Raw genomic sequence first — 24,969 nt, 5'->3', positions numbered from 1 at the left:
TTGAATGCAGAATTGCATGTAGCTTTATTTTTATAAAATATTAAATGTGAATTAATTTTTTAAAAATTAAATTAAAATATTTCAACTTTCTTTTATTTTAAGTTTATATTCATTCATTATAATTTGTACCATGCCTTTAATTTTATTATATAATTTTGAATATGTCAAAAGAAAAGCAACTCTTTTTTTTTTTTTAATATATTTTATTGATTTTTCACAGAAAGGAAGGGAGAGAGATAGAGAGTTAGAAATATCGATGAGAGAGAAACATCGATCAGCTGCCTCCTGCACATCTCCCACTGGGGATGTGCCCGCAACCCAGGATTCCTTGACCGGAATCGAACCTGGGACCCCTCAGTCCGCAAGCCGACGCTCTATCCACTGAGCCAAACCAGTTTCGGCGAAAAGCAACTCTTGAAAATATATATTATTATTTCCTTTTTTAAATTTTTTTCTATTTCTATTTTAGATGGAAATGTGTCCAAATTATGTAAACTTTGAGTTCTGTTGTCTAATGCTTTAGTTCATTGAGATCATGATAGAAATAAAATGTCTAAAAGTGGAACTCAAAAAGAAAATTAGTTCTTCACAGAGGCATATTGCTTAAATATCTTTAAACTAGAAACAAAGGAAATGAACAAATTTCTGTCAAGCATGACTCATAAAATTCCTGACCAATTTATTATATATTCTCACAAAGAATATATAATATTCTTGACAAAGATTTAATTTCTATTTAAAGATGAAAATTAGCAAATTATTCTCATCAATTCACAATGTGGATAGCTCAGATGAAATTCCTACAACCTCATATCCTTTACCAAATAAAGATTCAATTACACATCATGAAACAAAATTAGCATTCAGAAAAAGTACAAATGTAATTACCAGAACTGAAAAAAGGGATGGATAACGACTGATAATATTCAATTAAGATAAATGCCAATTGAGAATCTTACTGAGATGTTCTTAAAAGGATGACACTATGTACCCAAAATCTGCCAAACATAACGATGCTTTTTGTGTCACTAAAAGCACAGTATTTACAAAAAATAATGGAAAATGTGTAGGTTTGATATAAATGCTTCAAATGTTGATAGTAAAATGAATAAAAATATAACACTGATAAACATAAGGAATCAATCACTCTCAATGATAGAAAATTCAAAATGAGGACATTAATTTAATGAGTAATAAAGTGAAAAAAGAAAACACACAAAGTTTTAAAAATTATTATTACTCAGTCAACCAGGTTGTACCAGGGTCAAAATTCATACTGAGAAAGTTGTATTTATTCCATGTATTGTTGAATTACCAGAAAAGGAAAGCAAGGGAAAATTCATGTATTTCACTGTTTATACATCAGTTGTGAAAATAGGTTTAGACTTTAGTAAAAAGCTGAGAAAATAATTTTCAATATTAGGCACTGACTTAAGAGGATGATGAGAAAGTTAGTGGCTAGCCTAATCTTACCAATATGGTTGGCAGACAAAAAGATGATTAAGCCAGAATTTTTACCCAAAATTCAGAAGCATTTCTTTATGCTGTGCATGACACATAATTAAAATTTATTGCTGGGAGAAATGGGCTCATCTTCACGGATGGCAATGCTATTCTTTGGAAGAATTCGGAAATGAACTTCAGTATTTTCTGGATTTGCCCAACTGTGCACTATCATGATGAAACATGAAATTTGACACTACACCATAATTTGACACACAGGGGGAATGAGGACTACATGCTGTGAAAGCAATTAGATTACACTAATTACACTTAGACAAGATCCAAGATGCACTAGGAGAATTCAACATAGTATCCCCAAATAAAGAATGAATAACCATCAAAAAATTAATTTTGAATTTGTGCTATCCACCTTTATTTGGAATGATCCCTTGCTTACTTTTAATTTTAAAAAGGAAACAAAACAGATCTAGTTTGACATTCCACTTCCAAAGCAATAAACTGCATATTTTGTAACTTTAAAATTATTTTCTAAATTGAAAGAAATTAATTTAAAATATGCAACAAAGTTGATATTTGTAATAAAGTACAAATAATTTAGAAAAAGGAAATGAAAAAGTTTTTATGACTATGAAAGTGAAAGATTCATGTATAGATACTTCCAAAACAAATTTTAGAAGGCCTATCTTCTAGCAAATCACAGATCAAGATATTTTCTTAATTGAAGACAGATTATTAACAAATTGAGTACCCAACTGTTATTTTTAAGTTCTCTTTTATATATATATTTTTTTTTTTTTTTGATTTTTTACAGAGAGGAAGAGAGAGGGATAGAGAGTCAGAAACATCAATGAGAGAGAAACATCGATCAGCTGCTTCCTGCACACTCCCAACTGGGGATGTGCCCGCAACCAAGGTACATGCCCTTGACCGGAATCGAACCTGGGACCTTTCAGTCCACAGGCCGACGCTCTATCCACTGAGCCAAACCGGTTAGAGCTTTAAGTTCTCTTAATAATGCTTCAGCATTGAAAAATTTAGAAGAAGATCCATAAATGCATCTAGATATTGCTTTAAGAAATAATTTAAATTATGATATAAAATAGCAACTTTATGATGAGATTATGATACATAATATCTATTCAATAAAAATAATTTATTACAGGCAACCCTATTACAATATTTGAGCATGCTATATAATTCGTGTGATTTGTTTCTGAATTTAAGTAATACTTTAAGTAAGAACTTTATTGGCAATTCAGATTGCTATAGCTTTAGCAAAGTGGTTTCCCCAAATTGGAATTAAAAAACTAAGAACTTCAATGACTCAAGAAAAATGATGTAATTTGTCAGAAATTTTGTGGAGAAAAAATCTGCTTAAATAACATAATTAGAGATATTGCTGAAATTAAGGCAAGAAAAATAAAGATCTTGGAATAAATGTGTAATTTGTTAATTCCATGTCTTTACGTTATGACTCACCCTAACATGACCATCAGCAGAACACCCAGGCATGTGCAATAATAATTAAATTCAGCTGTCTTTGATATTTGCCGACGACTTACAGTTACATAAGGCTGTCACTTTTTTGTGAAGGTATATTTGTTTTGGCAGGAGGATAGATCATAATTCAACAGTTTGCTTAACTTGTAAGGCTTGGTTTGTCAGAAGCATGATATATAGCCTTCCCTTTGTCCTTATGCCCTGAGCCCTGAAATGCTAAGGTCAGGCCTGGTGGATGTGTCTGCAGGTGTCCTTCGGTGGAAGAACACAAGCGTGGTACTCAGCATCCCCAGCAGAAAGCTTCCTTCCTCACTATTTTTTTTTTTTTTAATTTCAGGGAGGAAGGGAGAGGGGGAGAGAGAGAGAGAGAAACATCAGTGATGAAAGAGAATCATTGGTCAGCTGCCTCCTGCACACCCCACATTAGATATTGAGCCCGCAACTCGGGCATGTCCTCTGACCAGGAATCAAACTGTGACCTCCTGGTTCATAGGTCAACGCTCAAACACTGAGCCATTCCAGCTGGGCTTTCCTCACTACCTTGACATCTAGCTTGATATAAGTTCACAGTCTTCTCTGCAAGGCCATATCCTTCAGAGAATATTTATACATGAAATGGAGTCCAAACATTATTTTTTAATGTGCCCTGCACCACAAGTAATAAACTGCTTAGGAAATGACTGAAAAACACAAAATTGTTAATATTCAAAATGACCGAGGGCTCCAGAGAGTGATTTCCTTCCTAAGAGTACAGTACGGAGATGGAAAGAGAGAACTTTACAGTAGAGAGAACTCACAAACATAACCTGAGCCAGGTGGTCAGGATCAACATCAACAGCGATAAATCATATTGATTGTGTGGACCCTGGATATGATGTGATGAGAAGGGTCCTTCACCTCTGAAGTCCTTCTCACAAAACCCATAACCCCAGTCTAATTATGAGAAAAACATCAAACAAATCCCAATTGAGGGACAGTCTACAAAACAGCCTGCCAATATCCCCTCAAGATTGTCTATCTCATCCAAAACAAGGAATATATGAGAGACTGTCATTGCCAACGAAAGCCTAATGAGATATGATTCAATGCAATATGGTGTTCTGGACTGGATCCTGGAACAGAAAAAAGACATTAGGTAGAAACTAGGGGAAATTGGAAAGGTATGGAGTTGAAAGGTATGAACCGTATCAATACTGGTTCATTCGCTGTGACAAATGTACCTTAGAAATGGAAGGTGTTAACAATAGGGAAGCTGGGTGTGGAGTCCGGTGTATGGGAACTCTGTACTGTATTTGCAACTTTTCTGCAAATCTAAAACTCTTCTAAGATTAAATGTTGCTATTTTTTAATGTCATAGAGCATGTAAGAAGGACAAAAAGACCTCAGATGAGGCCTCCTAGCTAGAGAGACCCTACAGAGAGGGAGGTTCTTGTGACACAATCACCCCAGGATTCACACTGTCCGAGGAGACACCTGGTCTTGGCACGGCAGGGCGCTGATTCTGGAACCTTCCTGCTTCAGCCATCCTCATGCTGATGGGGAGCATAAGACATTTTTGGGACTAGCAATCTGAATTTGTTCCAGTAACCTGCCTTCTACTGCACACTCTTGCTGGCCAATAATTAAGTCCATTTGTGAACGAATGTAGGTGATGGGCAGCCAGACTCTGACCCTAAGTTAATCAATGTCCCTAATGCACATTCCTGAAGTCACTGCCCCTTCCTTAATTATCTGGTCTTGCAAGACTTATTTACCTAAATACTTCCAATGTACAACAGCCATAAACCAAGGATGTAACAGCTTCACTAGAGGGAGGTCACTGGCGCATCCAGGATGAACATTAGCTACAATCTAAATTAACTGCTCCGACTGACTCGAGGAGGGCTGTGAGAATCCACCACAGAAGCTTGGTAGTTAGGAAACAAGAAACTCAGAAATAGACAGTAGGTCCTCAGGTTACGTCCGAGCTCCGTCCCTACGGCGCAAGGTAACTCGATTTTCGCCTTAAGTCGGAACCTACCTACATAAGCACCTACGTCACTCAGGTGGAGCACATACACAGCAGGAATGAAGTGAAACAGTAAAAAAAAAAAGAAATTAAAAGAAAGATAACAATTCCTGACCTTTACTTGTGGTAAATAAATAATAAAAAATATAAAGCACATATGTACATACGTCGAAATGACAGAACTTTTTTTATTTTTTTTTTTAAAACCTCTACTTGACATTTTATTTTTTTATTTTTTTTTATTTATTGCTTAAAATATTACAAAGGGTATTACATATGTGTCCATTTTATCCCCCCGCCCTAGACAGTCCCCTAGCCTCCCCTATCCCCCAGTGTCTTATGTCCATTGGTTATGCTTATATGCATGCATACAAGTCCTTTAGTTGATCTCTTACCCCCCTACCTCCTGCCCCCCAACCCTCCCTGGCCTTCCCGCTGCAGTTTGACAATCTGTTTGAGGCAGCTCTGCCTCTGTATCTATTATTGTTCAAAAGTTTATAATGGTCTCTATTATCCATGAATGAGTGAGATCATGACAGAACTTTTTTTAATAAATAATGGGAGATGGCAACGTAACCACAAAACAACATACGTTGAGTCCCACATAACCCGAGGACTGTCTGTGTAAAGAGAAAATCTCATTGTCCAAGTGGTTCAGGATCTGGATCTTAGAGTCCCCTGAACCAGCAGCGCAGCTTTGAATACAGGCTTTTCCTGAAACCACTGAGTGTCCAGCTGTCTTCTTCCATGCCAATTCTATAACAACGCCATAGACATACTTTGTAGGAAATAGCCATGCATATGTCACCAAGAGCCATAACGCTGGGAACCTCAGGCTGCTTTCCCTATAAGCCACCTTGAGTGAATCAGTCCCTGAGTGAAGGAGCTTCTTCCCGCATGCTCTGAGGGGAACCATGTCAACTGATGGCCACAAGGGGGCACGTGAGGCCATCAAGAGCAGTAGACAGAGCAGGGGAGGGTGAGCAGTTTAGGACACAGACCTGGGAGGGTAGGTTTGCGTTCCCCTTCCCCTGGAAGGTAGCAGGCAACAGGAGAATCATGCATTGGATTTCAGGATCCTAAGTAAGGGTGACTGAGGAGATGCCAGGTGTGCATTTCCATACTCACAGCCGTGAATAAACTGCAATACAACTCATTTTAATTGTTGAATTTTGTGCCAGCCATCTCGCTGATGGCAGACAACTTAATTTAGTCTATTAGGGGTTAAGTTTTGCTCAGTCTAATAAAACAAATTTTGAGTGTTTTTTTGTTTGTTTTGAGGGGAGTAAAGTTTAAAACTGAACCAATCCAAGATCTACTCACCCTATTGGTTCTGTTTTCCTAGAGAATCCTAATTAATACACCCCAGTACCTCAGATTGGGGTGTATTTGGACACGGTGCCTTTAAAGAGACAATTAAGTTAAAATTACGTCATTAAGTTGGTCCCTAATCCAACGTGTCTGGTATCTTTACACGAAGAGGAAATTAGAACACAAACACACACACAGAGGGAAGACCATATGAAGACACAGGGAGAAGGTGCCATCTCATCTATAGGCCAAGAAGGGAGTCCTCAGAAGGAACCAACCATGACGACACCTTGATCTCAGACCTCTAATCTTCACAACTGTGAGAAAATTAATTTCTATGGTTGAAGCCACCCAGTCTGTGGTATTGTGTTATGGCAGCCCTAGCACACTAGTACAATGACACTGGTGTCCTCCAGAGCCACAGTCTTTCTTCATAAAGTTTAACGCACCCAAAGTTGGAGATGCTGATCAAAAAGGTAGAGCAGTTGCTTCACCCTAGTGGGGTGACTCAGCAGATCAACAAGAATGTGTGTGGGCCACACGAGTGTGTGAGTTGCTGCTTCTCTTGTGCTTTCCAAATCTCCCACAAAAGTCTGGTGACCCTCCCTAATCCAGGAAACATACAGGAAAGGGAATGCAGTCCAGCCAGGACAAGTTGGCATATGACAAAACCAACATAATCACCCCACACAAAATTTAGCTCCTTCTACCATTTCCATTGCAACAGTGGTTCTAAAAAGGGACTTATTTTTCTTCCATATTTGACAATGTCTAGAGATTCACTTAATTGTCACAACTTTGGGAGTGTGGCATCTAGCAGGTAGAGATGAGGGGTGCTACTCAGCACTTTTTAAAGCATGGGGCCCCACAACAAAGAATTATCCATCCCCAAAATGTCAATGGTCCCACGGCTTAGAAACCCTGCATTACAACAACAAATTTCAAGAATTCAAAATTGTAGCGGATGCAATGAAAGCTGAGCTGAAGAAAGGGTGTTCCAGACTTCATTTTCTCTAGTTTGCAAAATAGATTTTCTCTTCTCTGAAATTATGACATCTACCCAACATCCTGAAACTCAGGATCCCATCTCATACTCCAAGGAGTTATCAATATATTTTTTTAAACAATGTGACTTCTCCCTCAAAGGGAAATTTGGGTGCCAAGAGGTAAAGTAAAACAAACTTCACCTTGATATATATGAGTATATACCAAGAAATACTAAGGCAAAAAAAAAATCTGTAAGTATATAACAGAAAACGTTTTTAGGGCTTACTTCTGACTATTGCAACTTTTGAGTTGCTTTCCTTGTTTGCTAATTTATATATCTTATTTTTTCCCCACTAAAAAATACTTTTAGTAAAGGGAAAAATATGTCTATGCAGAAACATGAAAATATCTTTACAAAATACTACAAGAGAATAAAGCACCAAAATTAGCTGTGTACACAGTAAATTCGCAACTTCGTCAATAGGTTCTTGAAATTATCACTTTAAGTGAAATGAGGTATGATAGAGGCAATTTCACCATAAGCTAATTCATATAAACAAGAGTAAATTTCTGATGACATGTTTCTAGTCACAAAAACATCACCAAACTTGTAAATAAAGAGCAAAAACACTTCTAATATTAAACAGTGAAATAAATGTGAGCTATACATACATGTCAGAGAGATTAACAAAAGCAAGTAAGAGAATTATTTTCCATCCTGCTTACCCTAGTTCAGGGTCTCAGATGGTCAGAGCCACTCCCGGCAGCTCAGGGCACAAGGCAAGTACCAGCCTTGCACAGGACGCCCTTCGATTGCAGGGATATTTAACCCTGACCCACACTCACTCAGATGATGGAGACACACTAATGAACCTAAGGTGCACATCTCTGTGGTGTGGGAGGAAACCAAAGTCCTCAGAGAAAACTCATGCAGACCTGGGGAGAACTGCAAACTCCACATCGACAGTGCCCCACCCCCAGCATCAGTTGTTTTCTGGTCAATGATACAACAAAACATTAAGCAAAACAATGTTATTCAACAACCTTCTGTGTTGCATTGTATGCCTCCATTTTTTAAGTATTAAAAAAAAACAGGGGGTATAGGGAACAGTAACAAGAACAAATGATTAGAAAAAATACTTCAGCATGTTTGTCTCATTCAGGAAATCAAGTGATTGACAATGCGCTCCGAGGCCCTGCGGATCTGCCTCTTGCTTCAACAGTGCTTGGAGGAAACAGACCCAGGACACCCCTTCTTCCCACCTCCCATGACCCTCCAACCTCTTTTCCAGTCAAAACCTTACAAACCATTTGCTCAGCCACCTACAACATCCTGGACCAGCCAAGAGCCAACACTTTTTTGTTTTTTGTTTTGAGGGGAGGGGGTGGTGTTGGTAGGGGGGTAGCTGAGCTTTATATTACCCAGCAGCCAGGAGCTCCCAGATTCACCAGAATTACTCAACCCAGATAGAGGCCGGGTCAACTACAGGGTCAACCTGCATCTGCGGGCCTCCTGCACCTCCCTCCCTCTGGACCACGTGCCTGCGGATGGCCTGGGGCCACTTCTTCCTCGAGTTGGGGAGAAGCGGGAAAGCACCTGGCGTCTCTTGAAGATGCAAAACCAGCGGAGAGGAGGTGTCCTCTTCCAGGATGTGCAGAAGCCGTTCCAGGATGAGTGGGGCAAAGCCCGGGACGTCATGGACGCTCTGTGGTCACGGAGGAGATCCTGCGCCAGACCCCTGTGAACATGCATGCCCCGGGGTTTGTCTGCGCAGATGCCCCTTCTAGGCCACTTCCTGCAGAAGCGCTTCCGGGGTGAGGAGATGAAACTCGTCAAGAAGATGAGTGACACCTGTCTGACTGCCCTGGGCTGGGCGAGAGTCTCTTTCACAGCTCACCCTGCCTGGTTTGGCTCACTGGTTAAGCAGCGGTTCTCAATCTGTGGGTCGCGACCCCTTTGGCGGTTGAATGACCCTTTCACAGGGGTCGCCTAAGACCATCCTGCATATCAGATATTTACATGACGATTCATAACAGTAGCAACATTACAGTCTTGAAGTAGCAACGAAAATAATTTTATGGTTGGGTCAAAACATAAGGAACTTTATTAAAAGGGCCAGAAGGTTGAGAACCACTGGGTTAAAGCGTCGGTGCACACACTGCAGGGTCGCTGGTTTGATTATCAATTATGGTCAAGGGCAAGGGCATGTACCTGGTTGTAAGCTGATCCCCCACCCCGGTGGGGGCACATGAAGGAGGCAACCAATCGATGTCTCTCTCACATCAATGTTTCTCTGTCTCTCCCTCTCCTTTCCACTCTCTCTAAAAACTATCCTTGGGTGAGGATTAACAATAAAGAAATAAATAAAATAAAAAGGCTCACCCTCAAGCATGACTAGGAGCCTGTGGAGCCCAAAGGCTTCTGAGGGGCCCCTGCACTCCCCAGTTCTGCCTGATCCTCTCCCTGCAGCCACTAGGCAGCCTTTGAACCGCCCTGGAGCCCTCTCCCATACAGTGGACCAAAGAGATACAAAAGCTTTTTGCAGGAAAAAAAAAAAAAAAAAAAAAAACAAGAAGTAACTGGTTTTCCCTGTTGCTGCTTTTCCTAATTTTTAAAAATTAACACAACAGTCCTTGCCAGTTTTGCTCCGTGGATAGAGTGTCGGCCTATGGACCAAAGGGTCCTGGGCTCGATTCCGGTCAAGACCATGTACCTCGGTTGCAGGCTCCTCCCTGGCCTGGGCCCTGGTCAGGCGTGTGCAGGAGGCAACCAATTAATGTGTTTCTTTCATATTGATATTTCTCTCTGTCTTTCCCTCTCTCTTCTACTCTCTCTAAAAATCAATTTAAAAAAAAAAGTTTTAAAAAAAGTAATAAGACATACACACACTGTATAGTCCCCTGGCCTAGAGCATGACTGGAACCTGCGAATGTGATGGATGTCACTCCTATGATTAGATTACACTATACAGCAAAGGTGAAGGGATTTTTCATAGATATGAGGTCCCTAATCAGTTGGCTTTGAGTTCATAAAAAGGGAGACTATCCTGGCAGGGCCTGGCCTAATCAGATGAGCCCTTTAAAAGAAGGTTTATGGTCCAGAGATTCAGAGAAACAGACTCTCTCATCTGCTGGCCTTGAAGAAGCAATGTGTGTGCTGCCATGAGTTTTATAGCTTCAGGGAGACAAATTCTGCCAATATCCTTGTCAGCTTGGAAGGGGACTCCAGGCAACAGATACCTCAAATGCAGATTTGGGAGACCCTGGGCAGAGGTCTCAGCCACGCTGTGCCAGGACTCCTGACTCATGGAAACTGTAAGATTATAAATGTATGTTTTACGCTACTAACATTGTTGTAATTTTTAAGCATAAATAGAAAATAAATACAACCTACTAGGTTTCTAATGAAAAAAGTGTATTTTAATGAATAAACATTAGACTGGAAACCAAGAGATCTGGGTTTATATAACCACCATTATCTAGCTATATGATCTTAAACAAGTCACCTCAAGCATGGAGTTTTTGAAATATGTTCTATGAGAGATAAAGGGATCACAATTCTATGATTCTAAATCTTGCCACAATAAACTCTGTGTTACCGTGCTTCCCTCCTCCCCGCCTCTGGCTTATAATGTAGTCTCGTATTGCTAAAGAGGCCTGTTAGTTGTGTTGTCAAAGTCTTTTCATAATAGATTCTCTTTATAACAGTATTTATTCTGCAAAACATGGCACTTGCCTCACTACAACCCAATTATAATTTGGAATAAAATATGTAGCAAAATGCTTAAGATCAAATACATCCAGTCGAGTATAGCACAAAGGAACATTTTATGAAAAGGAAGAAAATCCAGCAAAAGAAGGATTAAACTCCATTTATGCTTCTTAGAATTTAGAATTGGGTTTTGAAAAGGAAGGTTATCAAAAAATAAGGGCAAGCAGTCCAGCCAGAGGAAAAATATAGGAAAGTGCAGGGGCCTGCAAGCAGCTTTAGCTGTATCTGAAGCAGAAAATATGTGCTATGGACTGAATTGTGTCACATTCAAACCTTCAAAAGCCACATGCTGAAGCCCTACCACCCAGCATGATGGTATTTGGAGACAGAGCTTTGGGGAGGTGATTAGGTTTACATCAGGTCAAGAGGGTAACGTCCTCCTGGTGGGATTAGTCCCGTATAAGAAGAGACACCGGTGTGGCTCAGCTGGTTGAGCATTGTTCCATGCATCAAAAGGTCATGTGGGGGCCTATCAGGAGTACACCAGATGTTCAAGGCCACTCTGAGCAAGTGAAACAGGAATTTTAGGGAAATATAGGCAGATTTGGGGAATTTTTAGAATTAGGGTCCATGGAAAAACACAGGGCTACAGATGGGGAGAAGGTACATCTCCATAACACAAGGAAGCCAGGTGCAGGGAGCAGCAACAGTGGCATTTACATAAGACAAGGGAGCTGGAAGTAGCCAAAAAGGTCTATATTTACAAAATAAAGAAGAAGAAAAAAAGCCAGAAAGAAAAGAACAATGATGGAGGAGACATCACATGTCCCATGTGGTGTTTGACCTTTGAGTTCAGGAGTTACTATAGTAACCAGTCTAAAGGAATAGTGACCAATCAGAGGGGATATCAAGGCATCAGGATCTGCAGCCTTTATAAGCCGTAGAGAAAAGGAACTCAGTGGGACCCTTTTCCCCCTCCTCACATGGGAGTCCATTCTGTGGGACTCTTTCCCTCTCCCCATGTGGGAGTCTGTACTTGTTCTTCAATAAATTTCCACCGTTGCTATACCACCTTCTGTCCGTGGATTCATTCTTCGACTCTGGTGGACAAAGAATTCGGGTTCCAGTCCAAAAATTCTGTTTCACAAGTATACAGTGATTGTATTGTATACACTGCACAGGCATACTTTTTTATAACCCAAATACTGATGTCACTTTTTGGCAAGAAGCCTCTTTTGTCTAAGTTGGTAAAAAGTGTGTTACTGACCAGCCAGTATGAGGCTGCATTTATGTAGGGCTGGGCTGCTGTGTGTGCTATGGCTCCTATGTTTGCAGCTGCTTTATAAGCTACTTTGAAGAACTGTTTTGTCTAATGGCTGCTTGGTAGCAATGGCTACTTGGTCTGCAATAAAGCCTCTCCTATACACCTATGATTTCTCATGTCTTTTCCATCTAATACCCGGCATGCAAGAAGGACCTGTGCTCCACAGTTGGCGTAGTCAAGCAGGATCAAGGAGTAAGTACTCTGACACTTGGCTTCACAAAAAGGATTTAGGAGTATGTGCCCCATCTGCCCCACTGGAGATCAGTTCAATTCTCACGCAGGGCACATGCCCAAGTTTGGGACTCAATCCCCAATAGGAGGCATATAGGAGGCAGCCAATCAATATGTCCCTCTCTCTTCCTCTCCCTTCCTCTCTCTAACAAATCAATAAAAACATTTTTGTAAAAAAAGGGTTCTCTCTCTCTTGCCTTCTGGTTCCCCATTACTCTATCTTGATCTGTGACCTGCACTTGCTCGCCATGTGGCCTTAAGTAGCCACATGACCAGGGCCATGTGGACCCTACACGCAATGGGCAGCAGCTGGGAACACAAGCTAAGCCAGATGCTGGACTGGACTATGCTTTAACACAGAGCAGAAACCCTGTGCAGTGGCTTTCATTCTAGCTCTGCTGAAGACACAGCTGGCCTTTTTCTATGGCAGGACAAAGGGAGATAGGACCTTGGAAACCCAGGAGTTTAATTCCACACAAATAAATATCATTCACTCTCCCATGGGGGTCTCAGGAAATTCTTTTCCCCGTGGCACTCCAAGAACTCCACTTCCACCAGTAACTGGTGGGGACACAGAAGGCACCCCACTGATAACAGTTCAACTACAGGTGTGTTCCTGGTGTTCTTCAGCCAGAGGGTATTGACAGTGCCCAAAAAGTATTTGTTTAAGAAGGAAGAAAGGAAGGATTATCCTATGAATACAGTCAAGCATGCATAATGACATTTCAGTCAATGACAGACCTGATACACAACGATCCCATAAGATGATAATGGAGCTGAAAAATTCCTATCACCTAGAGACTTCATAGCCGTTGTCAAGTCTTAATGTCTTATCTCAATGCATTACTGTTTTGTGCAGTCTCAGTCTATCAATAAAACTACAAATGCCGAGGAGCACTCACCTGCTTCCCCATGCTTGAGCTTCCCACAGACATCTCCCCTTTCTAAACCATTGTTACTACTGGGCCAACCCTGTGGTTCTTATTACATTGCAAGACACCCTTCAGCAATAACATTGGGAGAGAAAAAAAAGTTTATTACTTATAGGCCCTGGAGAACACAAGGCACACCAGGGGGCACACAGTGAGGTGAGAGGGGGATAGGGGAAGAAAAAGAGAGAGAGAAAGAGAGAGCTAGGGGAGAGAGATGGAGAGAGAAAGAGAGAGAGAACATACCTGGGGTTCTACTTTTATTGGGGTCAACAGTGGTGTGTTATCAAACCCCAATATGTGAGTCCATTTGACTTCCTGCTTTGGCCAAAAGAAAGTGAATGAGCAGAAATTTCGGTGGAAGAAGTAAGTAGTTTTGAGAAGGCTAAAAAGCTAATTCCAATGTAACCCTGATGTTTGCGGCTGTGGGGGGGGGGGGGGAAGCTTAGCAATCTGAATCTGTGCCAGTAATCTAATGTACATTCTCGATAGCCTATCATTAAGTCACTGCCCCTTTCTCCACAATCTGGTCTTATAAGACCTGTTACCTAAATGCTCACATTTTACAGAGGCCATAAACCATGAACAATACACAACCCTCGGAGGGAGTTATCAGTGCTGGTGCCAGGCCAGACCCTTAGATATGGTCTCAAGGCCCCCATCCTAACACACAGGGATTTTTGCAAAACCCACAAAAGGTCCAGAAGTCCAATCCATATTTGGGAGACAAAGAATCCAAAGGGGATAAAAGAAGAGCTTCCACCATATTGGTTGGCTCAGACTTTGAAGGCAACTCCTCTGAGACCAAAGCTGTGTAACTCCAATTCTCTAAGTGTCACTTGGGTTTCTCCGTTCTTCTACAACAGTTTATTTGTATTGATGTCAATCCAGAGTTCAGGTGAGCTCATGCTCTAAAAGACCCAGCTTCCAGAGGGAAGGTAACTTATACCTTATACAGGGCAAAATCACAAGACACCATGGATTTGGGGTTTGGTGTGTGTTAGGAGCTGATTAGACAAAGGTGAGATAAAGGTAGCAAATCATTTCTTCAGCCCTGGGATCCCCTGCAATGTTTCCCTATCTGGTTTCATGGAGAGGTTAGTTGAGGGGAGTCATTAACCTTAGAGCTCAGGAGCTGAGACATAACTTAAGTCAAGACATATCTTTAGCCTGCCAGAGGCTCAAACCTTGTGACCCTTAGTCAGAACTGGGCTACTGTCTTCTGCTTCCTCAGGGGTTGCTGATTATCAAGGGGAAAGGCTAGGTTTGTGAAGTGTGCAGAGGAAAAATGACTTTTAAAATGAAGGCTATGAATCAAATAAAAATTATGAGGATCCTTGGTATAGGGGCCCTAGGGTTTCATGTTAATTTAAAACATAAAAGAGAAAATTTAAAAGGTGGGAAGAGAAATAAATAAGTGGTTCAAATGGTCAATTACAGAAATCAACCAAAAGCTCTAAAACAAAGAAGCCTATTTCCATAATAATAGGCAGTTGGGGGGAAAGAGTGGGGGGGGGGTGTTTATTTAGTCTGTGCTGTGCCAGCATGGCCAAGGGTGAACCTGAGGAGGGGCAGTGAAGGATTAAAGAAGACAGACAAAGAGTACAGCTAGAGCTTGGCAGATCTCCCATGCCTGGATGAGGACACAGAAAGATCCAGCCTGCAAGCCGAGGCTTTATTTTATAGTGAGATCAAAACAAGGAAGTGGTCAACATGTTTACAATGTTCTTGTGAGTTTCACCTTGTTTTGGCAGCACTTGCTGCACCTCCCACAGCCCATTATCTACCTAGGAAGAAACTAGGGAGGGCTATAAGGTTAAGCTTAATTATGCTAAGAGGGCTCTGTCCTCCAAACTGGGACTTGTTTGTGGCCCTGCCACAGGTCAATCTGAGGCTTGACCCTATAGCCACTCCCTACACTAGTTTGGTGGCTGGCAAATTGTTTACTTGAGATAGGCTTCCTTGAATCAGGTGCCCCTTTAAAATGGACACCAGCTTTGAAGTGGACGCCTCAGCAACCAATGCTTATCTCAGGCACTTGCATTACAAAAGGAAAGCCTAGGGTCAGGGTGTGCACTGCAATCACTCCTGTGTTTGTGGTGATGCTGGTGTAAACAAACCTACCTACTGTGCTGTCAGTCCTATAAAAGTGCAGTTACAGTAGCAGGCTATACCATCTCGGTTTGTGTCAGTGCACTCTATGATGTTGGCACAAATATGAAATCGCCTAACGACACATTTCTCATTAAGTATCCCTGTCATTAAGCAGCACATGACTGTATCATGTTCCTAACCCAACATTCACACATTAAATGCATCGCCATCTACTCAGGAGTTAAGTATTTTAATTGAATGGGAGCTCCAAGCTATTTATTTCCACCTTATAAAGTTCACTTAATGAAATTCTTATTGGGATTTAGTTTAATCTAATTTCTCTCCAGAATCTACAGTAGTTAACAAATCAATGGGGAGCAGGAAAAAGGGGAGACCAAAAGATGCCTGTCCATTTATTCAGGGTATGGAGGTATCCTGGCTTTTCCTTTGCCTGATATGAATCAACTCCGCTCAGAAAGAATACACGCTTCCAAAGTAAATATCACTTCAGGATAAAACTTGGTAAATAGAGCCTGAACACACACACACACACCACCTCTTTCATTCTCTTAGCTTCAGAGCTTAGGTGTTTTGTAGTTGTTGCGGTTGTTTTTAATATATTTTTATTGATTTCAGAGAGGAAGGGAGAGGGAGAGAGAGATAGAAACATCAATGATGAGAGAGAATCATGGATCGGCTGCCTTTTGCACACCCCCTATTGGGGATCGAGTCCACAATCCAGGCATGTGCCCTTGACTGGAATCAAACCTGGGGCCCTTCAGTCTACAGGCCAATGCTCTATCCATTGAGCCAAACCAGCTAGGGTAGAGCGTAGGTGTTTTAAGTACACTGCTCTACAACCTGAGACCTATACTCTGACCTTTATGGCACTTGATAATCATGGAAAGTGACAATAAACATTCAAAGCTTATTTATTTTTATTACTAAACTAGAGGCCCGGTGCACAAAATTTGTGCACTGGGGGGGAGGGTCCCTCAGCCCAGCCTGCCCCCTCTCACAGTCCAGGAGTCCTCAAGGGGGTGTCCTACTGACGGTTTAGGCCCACTTGCCACAGCAGTCTGGCCTCCCTCTTCAGGAGGCAACTGGACTGATCAGGAGAAGGCACCACCCCCATTACTTCGCTGCTGCTGCCACTGCTGACCACCACATCCACCAAGGTGTTTTCATCAACACTGACTCCAGTCCCTTCACCACGAAACAATGACAACTTTCTTTAGGCATTTTCAAGATATCTCCTTCATAGGATTTCTTTCTTTCTTTTTTATTCTCACATGAGGATATTTCCCCATTGATTTTTAGAGAGAGGGAAAGACAGAGAGAAACATCAATGTGAGAGGCACACTTTGATTGGTTGCCTCCTGCATGAGCCCTGACCTGGGCCCTGGCCAGGGAGAAGCCTGCAACCTAGGTACATGCCCTTGATCAGAATCAAACCCGACCTCCCTGTGGATTTGTGTCTCCTCTCCGGCCCCAACAGCCTAGCGCCACAGCCGCAGGGCTGGGGCTGGGGGCTGGCCACCCCTGTGGGTTTGTGTCTTGCCGGGCACTGGCCACCCTGTCTGTTCTTCTCTCAGGCTCTGGGCCTGCATCAGGCCCCTCCTCCTGAGCTGGTCGTGACCATTACAGCGTCCCAGCCTAATTTGTATATTACCTCTTTAAATATATATAGATATGTACCTGGGATTACAGGTGATATGATGAGGTATAAAGCCATTGTCCAGTCCAGCTGTGGTGGCTCAGTGGTTGAGCATTGACCTATGAACTAATAGGTCACAGTTTGATTCCTGGTCAGGGCATATGCCCAGGTTGCGGGCTCGATCCCTGATCTTGCAAGAGACAGCCAATGATTCTCTCTCATCATTGATGTTTTTCTCTCTCTCTCTCCCTCTCCATTCCTCCCTGAAATCAATAAAAATATATTTTAAAAAAATAAAATAAAGCCATGTCCTGCCCTGCCCAGTATGCTAAGTGGTTAGAGCAGCCGTGGGCAAACTACGGCCCGCGGGCCAGATCCGGCCCGTTTGAAATGAATAAAACTAAAAAATAAAAAAAAAAGACCGTACCCTTTTATGTAATGATGTTTACTTTGAATTTATATTAGTTCACACAAACACTCCATCCATGCTTTTGTTCCGGCCCTCCGGTCCAGTTTAAGAACCCATTGTGGCCCTCGAGTCAAAAAGTTTGCCCACCCCTGGATTAGAGCCTGGGCCCGCACATTGAAGGATCTTGGGTTCAAGTCCTGGTTAAGGGCATGTATCCAGGTTGCAGGTTTGATTCCCTGCCGTAGAGGCAACCAATCTAGGTGTCTGTCTCACATCGATATTTCTCTTACTCTCTCTCTCTCATTTTCTCTCTCTCCCTCACTTCCCCGTCTCCCTTCTTCCCTTCCACTCTCTCCAAAAATTAACGGGAAAATATCCTTGGATGAGGGGTAACAACAACAAAAAAAACCATTGTCCATTTATTCAAGGAGATCAGAATGTACATGTGAGATACCAGGTTCTATCTCACAATATGGTGCAAGGATTTATATTTTCATTTACCCATGGAAAAGGAACACAAAAATAATGACTTTAATTCACTTCGTGAGTATCAAAGAAAGTATATTCTTCTCCAAGCTATGGTGTGTGGGGGGGAGGGGGGATATTTTGCTCCTTGCCTCTCCCTAGTTTTACCCTGGCAGATATGTTGATATAAGCACTAGCAGCCTGCCCTCACTGCCAACTCAAATAGAGCCCTAAGAATAGCACAGAAAAGGATGTAGTGGACTAGAGTTAGCGACAAACACTCCATTCTCAGGAAAAGGCTCTCAGCATTGTCTCACCATCCTTACGTGAAGAGCAAGCTGGATTTAAGTCCTCAACACTTTCAGGAGGGTCTCAATATTTACTGATTGCTTGATTCATTTCAGTGGAATAAGGTTACATCAGTGTTATCCACATAAAAGGCATTTATTATCTGGGCTTTATGCTGTGCTGTAATGCAGAGAAAACAGGTTTTCTGCAACTTGGTAATCTATGACAATGACTCAGAACACTGATATGGACAACTTAAACAGAGGACAGACAGCTGAGCAAATATTAAAGAAGTCTACGAACTAATAAATAATTTTACAGTTTGTGCTAGTAGAATGAGTACATAACTTTTACTGGGAATGTTGACAGGAAACCTTGAGGAGTGTATGATGGATAAAGGCTATGGAGAATTCACAACCTTTTTTTTTTTTTTACCAACTAATTGTCATGCAATATAGCAAGCTGATCAAATAAACCTGGCTTTCCACAATGTATTCAGTACCTGCTTTGGAGACTTGAAATTTCCTTCAAAAGTCAAGGTCCTATGAGCAGTGTCAGAACAGGTATATCACTCATTGCTGGCTAAAGACAATAGCTCCAAACCTTTTTTTAAATTAAGGGGATGAAACTAATATTATTCATCTTAATAAAACTTTTTCGTATTCTTTGTTCCTTTGCTTCAACCAAGCAATCAATGAGAAATAATATCTGTAGAACATTCTGTAATGAAGGAAGAACTTTTTTTCTGCATATGTCTTTTGAACCTCACAACAGACATGGTGAAGAGGGTATTATTAACATACCCATTTTATAGATGAGGTGCAGATGAGTGAAGTAAATTTTCTGCATAATTGGGGTACAAATGCTCCTTAATATTTCACTGTAAGACATTTTAAGATTAAACTTATAGTAGATAACAAGTACTTTGAATCTTATTATTCAAATGTGTTAGAGGTAAGACATATCTATCAATAAAAAATTATCTAGTCCTAGTAGCTGGCAATGCTATATACCTATATACTCTATTTACCTACCCAGTGCTATATACCTATACACAGGATTATATAATTGTCTCTGGGCTCAGTGAGCTTACAACCTATTTACAAAGCAAGCTTCTGAATGTCCTGTGGACACTTAGAAAAATGAAAATTAATGAGAATTGGCCTGGTTAGAGAAGGCTCAGTCAAGACTAAATGCAAGTGAAATTGGAAAGATGCCAAAATTGTGACTAAGAAGAAGAAGAAGTAAGAACAGTGGGGAGGCCCTAACCGGTTTGGCTCATTGGATAGAGCGTCGGCCTGAGGACTGAAAGGGCCCAGGTTCGATTCCTGTCAAGGGCATGTACCTTGGTTGTGCAGGAGGCAGCTGATGTTTCTCTCTCATTGATGTTTCTAACTCTCTATCCCTCTCCCTTCTTCTCTGTAAAAAATCAATAAAAATATATTAAAAAAAAAAAAAAAAAAAAAAAGAACAGTGGGGAGAAGGTAGGAGATCCCATGAGAAGGTGAGAGTGTGTTAATGAATGTGGAAATCTGGGGAGGGGAGGCAGAGTTTGCCTCCCCAAAATATGCCTTCTTGGGATATTTATTACTTTAAGCTGGTTATTTTTAAGAAAATAAAAGGACTCAGAAAGGACCTTTGAACCTCCCCCTTTACTTACCTAAACAAACTCAGAAAACCTGCTTAAAGGAAGGGAGTGATCACCTTAGCATCATAATATGACCTAAGTGTGGCAGACAGGGGGAAGCCAAGCAAAGTCTGTTTGTTAGACTTCCCTCTGTGTCCTATCGGTTCTGGGTGGCCAGCAAGAATTACTTTATCTTATTTTTGCTCTTTCTCATCTACTTGTGAATTGCATACTTTCCCTTAGAAATTCCAGACCCCTGTCTCCCTCTTGGTAGTCCTGAATGGCATATAAGCCTCAACTGACCGTTTCCTGGGGTCCCATTACTCTTAGGGAACCCCTGTATGTACATATGTAATGAGTTTAGTTATTTTCTCCTGTTCATCTCTTTCATGCTAGATTATTAGACCAGCCAAAAAAAATGTAGAAGTAAAAAAAAATTTTTTTCTCCGCTACACTAGAAAACAGTGAAACAGGCAGGGGTGGTTAATTTGGCCAGGTAGCATCTAGCATGGGGCCTTAAATACAAGGGGGGGGCGGGGGGAGGGGCACAAGTAGACTTACTTGTGAGTACGTTAAATACAGTTTATTCTTGTGTTATTATTTATTAATTATTGTATGTTTTTTTCATACAAACAACTGTTAACCTACTTTTGCCTCACCCTGTACATGGTACTTATTTATCTAAGTTTAAAAAATACCTCTAATTCAGAGAGAGGAAAACGAAAATTATATATATGTGTATATATATATATATATATATATATATATATATATCCATCCCTAATTCAGTCTACCTGTTGTGTTTTTTTCCTCAGGGCTGATATCACTATTCCAATTAAAATTTTTCAAATTAAACAAAGAGGAAGAGTTTAACACATTACATTGCATGTTTCTTGATATTTATTTTGGCTAACAAAAGAAAAAAAAGCCCGGGGGTTCAAGGCTTTGAGTTAGTGTCCAGCCCAGGTGTTAGCTAAGTTCTTTTGATTCCAACAGCCACCTGCACTTTTAAAGCACACCCCACGGGGGACTACGCCTCCCGAGAGCACCCGACGAGAGAAGCCCATGGAGTGCATTGTGGCACTTGTAGTCTTCGGGGACTTCCCAGCCCTGGGATCCCGCTCTCATTCCGGGCTGGTTGAATTCGGGAGCTACCAATTAACTGGGGCCATGTCGGTGGCGCCGTGGCCCAACCGGGAAAGCCGGTGTGGGAGCATCGCATAATGATTGGCCAATGCATGACCCCGTGGGCGGGGCAGGGAGGAGGGCGGGAAGACCGCGGCGATTGGGTGAGGAGCCTGTGGCGGCAGGCGGGGATTGGCTGCGCTCTAGGGCAGAGGGGCCTGGGAAGGGGTGGGGGCAGAGACGCGAGCAGGAAGAGCAGCGGCGAGGCGGCGGCGGCGGCAGAGTCGGTGGTGCCAGAGGCAAAAGCGACAGCTCCCGGGCGTGGCGGCAGCCCCGAGAGCAGGATGCGGGTCCGGGTCGGGCTGACGCTGCTGCTCTGCGCGGTGCTGCTGGGCACGGCCTCGGCGTCGTCGGGTCAGTATCTGCCCCCTGGGTCGGAGGCCAGGAGCCACCGCCCCCCCGGCCTCCATCCCGGGCAGGGCCTTGGGGGCTGGAGCTGGAGACTCCACTGTCTCTGGTCTCACGTCGCAGCCACCTGTCAGCCGCTGTCGTTCCGTGGGCTTCAGTGGGCCTGAGCGAGAGAGGGTGGTTAGGGGACTAGAGAATGGGGGGTAAGAAGGGGCGGTCCCCGTGCGCACACCTCTTCTCTCTTAGCAAACTTTGCAGGACTCCTCACGAATGAGGGATTGACTCCCTGGGAGTGAGTGCCGCAGCTGGTTAGACCCACAGTGACGTGGGAGCCCCCTGGAGCTTGCTCGGCGCTCGTGTGGACTGTGTGCGGCACCGGGTCTGACACTCTGGCTTGGGGATCTGTCTGTAAATTAGGTGTTTGACAACCTGGGCCAGCGGTTCTCAACCTGTGGGTCGCGACCCCTTTGGCGGTCGAACGACCCTTTCACAGGGGTCGCCTAAGACCATCCTGCATATCAGATATTTACATGACGAGTCATAACAGTAGCAACATTACAGTGATGAAGTAGCAACGAAAGTAATTTTATGGTTGGGGTCACAACATGAGGAACTGTATTTAAAGGGCCAGAAGGTTGAGAACCACTGCCCTAAGCAGAGCCAGGTTCCCCCAAACCAGGATGTTGGCAGTGGTGTACGTAGCCCCTGAGATGGTCCTCAGTCTCTTTGATTCATCACGAAAACCTTTGATATAATTGTGTTCATTCCCTCCCGCTTTTAAAGCTTTCCTAAGAAAGCGGTTTGGTTTTTTTTTTTCCTCAGTGTCACAGTATTTGAGTTGTCCCATGTTTGTTGATAGTAGTTTTGTGATTTGTAAAAATAACAACAACAACAACAACAATAATAATAATAACGGTCCCTATACATTTATAAAGCATAGCAACTAATTTTAACTTTTTTAAAAAATCCTCACCCGAGGATATGTTTTGATTGATCTTACAGAGGAGAAGGGAGAGAGAAAGAAACATGGATCGGTTGCCCCTCTTACACACCCTGCGAATAGAACCCGCAACCAACTGAGCCATCCAGCCAGGACCTAGTTTTAACTAGTATGTAGATACAGAAATTCCTGTGATTTTACAAATTAGCTGATTTCTACACCGGTTCTAAAAATAATTATTTTTTTTCTTTTAGTACTTTAGTCTCTCTACATCTGGAAACTTCTGTTTTGAAAGTGTGTTTGGTAAAGAAACACTTAGTGTTTCTAAGTGTTGGGAAATAAATAATTAGTACAGTAAAGCTTGTGAATTTTAATCAGTTTTTGTTAACAAGACAGCTGTTCTGTGGCTTTAACATTTTTTTAGAACAAGGCAGGGTATAAATGTCAACTCTTTTTTTTCAACAGAAAATTCCCCAGATGGTTATTTGAATCCCCAAATTGTCTGCCCTAGTTGTATGTCAATGCCATAACGTCATTCTGCTTCTAAAATAGGAGGTCTAAACCTGAAGTTCTATCCATAATGTGGTTTGAGATACCATTTCAAGAGCAACAAGCATATGCTAGTTACTCTACTGCCAACATCATGCTTTGAGGTCTGACTCCCCCACCTCCCCTTTCATCAATAGTTTAATGACCAAATCTTTAAAACTTGACATAATTCTTGAAGCACTGCTAGCAGTTATTTGATCGAAGGAAGTATGAAAAGAAACGACTGGTGTAGATGGTAGAGTACTTGATGGACCATGGACCACCTGTATCAGAATTGCTCTTAGAGGTTTGTTAAAAATGCAGTTTTATGTCTGGAACAGGTCAGGGTATCTGTAGTTTAACAAGCTTCACAAGTGATTCTTTACACTAAACTGTGAGAACTATTTAAAGAACATGGTATATATCCCTGTGAATTCAGTTTGCAGAATTGGAAGAAAATTAAAGCATACGAGCACTTTCCTGCATCCTCTTTTGACTAGATTTTATGTACTTAGAGTTTCATGTCCGTGGAGATGATTCTTGAAGTCAGTTAACCAACATTTGGGACTCTCAGTATGTTATAATAGAAAACTGTTAATACTGAAGTGCTAAATCTTTGGGTTGTGTTGATGTAAGGTCAAGAAATGAAGCCCTGGCCAGGGTGGCTCACCTGGTTAGAGCATCGTCCCAATATACCAAGAAATGTCTGCTGTGATTTCAGTCGTAGTTAAATTGTGCCAAAACATTTCTCTGGTAGAGACAGTGAACTAAATAATATAGATGTGCATACTGACAGATAATAAAGGCAGTGCTGGGCTGATAGGAAGTGCAAATATCATAAAATACTTCTGTGAGATAGAGTTTTATAAATTGAGTACGTGGATTTTCAGTTGACGTTTTTTATTCATTGCTTATTTTTTATTTTATTTTATTGATTTTTTACAGAGAGGAGGGAGAGAGATAGAGAGTTAAAAACATCGATGAGAGAGAAACATGGATCAGCTGCCTCCTGCACATCTCCCACTGGGGATGTGCCCGCAACCCAGGTACATGCCCTTGACCGGAATCAAACCTGGGACCTTTCAGTCCGCAGGCCGACGCTCTATCCACTGAGCCAAACCAGTTTTGGCTAAATTGCTTATTTATATGGGATGTCAGCCTCAATTTTAGTTTAGATTTAAAGAGTTGTTTCTATTTAAAAATCTGGGTTTGGGTTATAATTTTGTGTTGATTTAAAAAGTGCGAATGTTAATAGTTACCCAGAAGAAGTTGCATTTATTAGCAGGTAGAATATGATGATCAGCCAACAAGAATTTTGATCCTATCACTGTCAGTAGCTATTATCTAATATCTTGTTTTAGAAGCATGTATAAAAATGATACTTTTATGGGGAATGTTTATTTTCTCTGAATAAATAAATTTAAAGGAGGATATTGAAAAGATATTTCTCCTTTATTTCCTCAAGATAATAGTGAAAAGTACTGTAACTTTTCTCTATTAGAAATACATGTTTTTTTATTTTTGGCAGGAAGAGGCAAATGGTTTACTTTTCTCTATTTGGGCCAAACACCGTTACAGCATCTTTTACATTAGGTCCATTACTAGGTATTTCAAATAATAGTTGTATTAATATCATATTTTCAAAGAATAGATTAGAGATTGCAGGGATGTTTCATTGTGCTTTTGTTCCTCAAAAATATTGTGAGTCAACAGGGCAGATGTTATTATTTTCTTTGGTACATTGAGGAAAAGGAGTCTGAGCAGGTTTGCCATATTGAACCACATGGACAAAACCAATATATAATGAAGCCAGGTTTTGAACCCAGGTCTCCAGGCTTCAGAATAGGAGTAATTAAGAATCAGGAGTATCCTAGAATCCACACAGGTTCAGTGGCAAAGCAGAAAACAGGATGTCTCTTTGCACCAAACTCTAAGATTTTCTGTTTGAAGGTGTATCAGTGT

General features: G+C 41.6%; 1 protein-coding gene across 3 annotated transcripts in view; it reads left to right on the top strand.

Annotated features, from left to right (window-relative positions):
* The first annotated feature begins 21,365 nt into the window (after window positions 1-21,365).
* Window positions 21,366-24,969, top strand: part of SEL1L (SEL1L adaptor subunit of ERAD E3 ubiquitin ligase) — a 46,458-nt gene continuing 42,854 nt past the window's right edge. For all 3 annotated transcript variants that reach the window (XR_004968380.1, XM_036314610.1, XM_036314601.1), the window contains exon 1: window positions 21,366-21,545. Coding sequence is in view for 2 of the 3 variants with exons in the window: in XM_036314610.1 (XP_036170503.1) it covers window positions 21,476-21,545 (70 nt within the window). In the remaining variant the exon portion in view is untranslated. The remainder of the gene's footprint in view (window positions 21,546-24,969) is intronic.

This window comes from Myotis myotis, unplaced genomic scaffold (assembly GCF_014108235.1).
Source record: "Myotis myotis isolate mMyoMyo1 unplaced genomic scaffold, mMyoMyo1.p scaffold_m19_p_1, whole genome shotgun sequence".
Classification (NCBI taxonomy): Eukaryota; Metazoa; Chordata; class Mammalia; order Chiroptera; family Vespertilionidae; genus Myotis; species Myotis myotis.
The sequence above is the reverse complement of the archived record's forward strand: the minus strand, read 5'-3'. Positions and strand labels throughout refer to the sequence as shown.